General features: G+C 37.1%; 1 protein-coding gene across 1 annotated transcript; it reads right to left on the bottom strand.

The window, feature by feature from the left end:
* On the bottom strand, positions 1,525–1,917 carry LOC109831225. The gene has a single exon (XM_020398562.1). The coding sequence runs from the start codon at positions 1,915–1,917 to the stop codon at positions 1,525–1,527; it is 393 nt and encodes a 130-aa protein (XP_020254151.1).

Here is a 2,126-nt window from a genome sequence, read left to right as displayed (position 1 = left end):
TGAATTTTCTGTTTCTACTAAATTATCAGTATTGATTTGTATCTCTGAAATTTCTTCCAGTTCTATCATGCTCCCATTAATTTCCTTTTTAAGAAATTCCTTCTCCAAGAAGGTAGCATACCAAGAAACAATTATCTTTTGTTCATCGATGTGGTAGAATTGATATCCATGGGAATTCCTTGGATATCCTACAAGTTTACACAATATTGAACGTGCCTCTAACTTTTTAGGATCTTGCTTTTTTACATAAACATGACATCCCCAAATCTTAATATAATTAAGATGTGGTTTCATCCCATATCATATCTCATATGGAGGTTTAGGCACTGCTTTAGTTGGAACCCTATTCAGTAAGTGTGCTGCTGTTTCTAACGCATACCCCCAGAATGAAAAAGGTAACTTAGCGTTACTCATCATGAAACGTACCATATCTAATAGGGTACGATTCCTCCTTTCTAATACGCCATTAAGCTGTGGTGTAAAGGGTGGAGTAACCTGAGAGAGAATCCCATTCTCTTTTAAAAAACCCAAGAATTCCAAGCTTAAGTATTCACCTCCTCGATCCGATTGAAGAATTTTAACTTTCTTGCTCGTTTGGTTCTCTACTTCATTTTTATACTAGATAAATTTCTCAAATGCTTCAGACTTGTGTTTCATCAAAAAAACATGTCCAAATCTTGAAAAATCATCAGTAAAAGTAATAAAGTAGGAGTAGCCACCTCTAGCCATTGTAGACATAGGACCACATACATCACTATGTATCAGTCCTAAGAGTTCTGTAACTCTTGCTCCAGTTCCCGTAAATGGAATCTTGGTCATTTTGCCTTTAAGACAGGACTTGCAAGTATCATAAGACTCAAAGTCAAATGGATCTAAATATCCATGTTTATGTAGCTTGCCAAGTCTTTCTTTATTAATATGACCAAGTCTACAATGCCATAAGAAAGCATCGTTCATAACTGAGTGCTTTCTTTTATTAGCGTGATGAGTATTCAGAATTGTATTTTGATTAAGAATACAGATGCCATTACACAATGTTCCATAAGCAATCAACTTTTGATTATATATGATATTCATAACATTGTTCTCCAACTTGAACATATATCCATCTTTATCTAATAAAGATATGGATATTATATTACACATTATAGTTGGTACAAAATAGCAGCTATTCAAAATCAAAATGTTTCCATTTGGTAAATATAGATAAAAATCCCCAACTGCAACTGCTGTAACTATTGCATCATTACCAACTTGTAGGGTCATCTCTCCAGCATCAAGCTTTCTATAACTTCTCAGCTCCTGTAACAAATTACAGATATGAAATCCTGATCCGGTATCTAATACCCAAGATGTAGGATTTATAGAAAAACAATTATGAGTAACCAACGCACCTGAAGATGAAGCAACAACTTGCTTCTTCTTGATGAGTGAGGCTAGGAATTCAGGACAGTTTCTTTTCCAGTGTCCTGACTTGTGACAATGGAAGCATTCTGCAGTCGTCATTTTTACCTTCCCTTTGTCCTACTTGACAGCCTTCTTAACACCTTTCTTCGGTTTAGTAGTTTTCTTCATTCCCTTTTTCTTGGCAGCCAGTTTGCTAGAAGTGGAAGAAGATTTCCCTATAACCAAGGCTGGTGTTTGTGCCTTTTTCATAGAACTCTTCTCCTGTCTTAACAAATTGAGCAAGGCAGGAAGAGTGGGCTCCAGATCCATTATCAAGAACTGTGATATGAATCGGGAGTAGGTTGGTGTTAAGGACTTCAGAACGATATCTATATATCTATCTGCATGTAGGCCTACATTCAAAAGTTCAAGCTCATTGACATAGGCGATCATTTTGAGGACGTGGTCCCCAACAGAAGATCCCACAGTCATTTTCGTCTGGAACAAATTCCTAGACGCCGCGTACTTCATTTATCACGGTTGCTCGCCATACAGTTCTTCTATATTACGAAATATGGATCTGACATCCATATTCTCATGTTGCCTCTGATGGACCAAATCCATAGAGGAAATTGTGAGATATTGAGCAAGTGAACAATCTCTATCCCACTTTATGCGGATTTCATTATCCGCTACAGTGGGTTCTGGGCCTAGAACGGGTTCCGACGTTGTGAGGACAT

The sequence above is a fragment of the Asparagus officinalis genome, chromosome 2 (genome assembly GCF_001876935.1).
Source record: "Asparagus officinalis chromosome 2, Aspof.V1, whole genome shotgun sequence".
NCBI lineage: Eukaryota > Viridiplantae > Streptophyta > Magnoliopsida > Asparagales > Asparagaceae > Asparagus > Asparagus officinalis.
Note: the sequence above shows the minus strand (reverse complement) of the source record. Positions and strands in the feature narration are given on the sequence as shown.

Coding starts and splice junctions, on each gene's coding strand:
- LOC109831225 (XM_020398562.1), bottom strand. CDS start 1,917: ATGAAGTACGCGGCGTCTAGGAATTTGTTCCAGACGAAAATGACTGTG.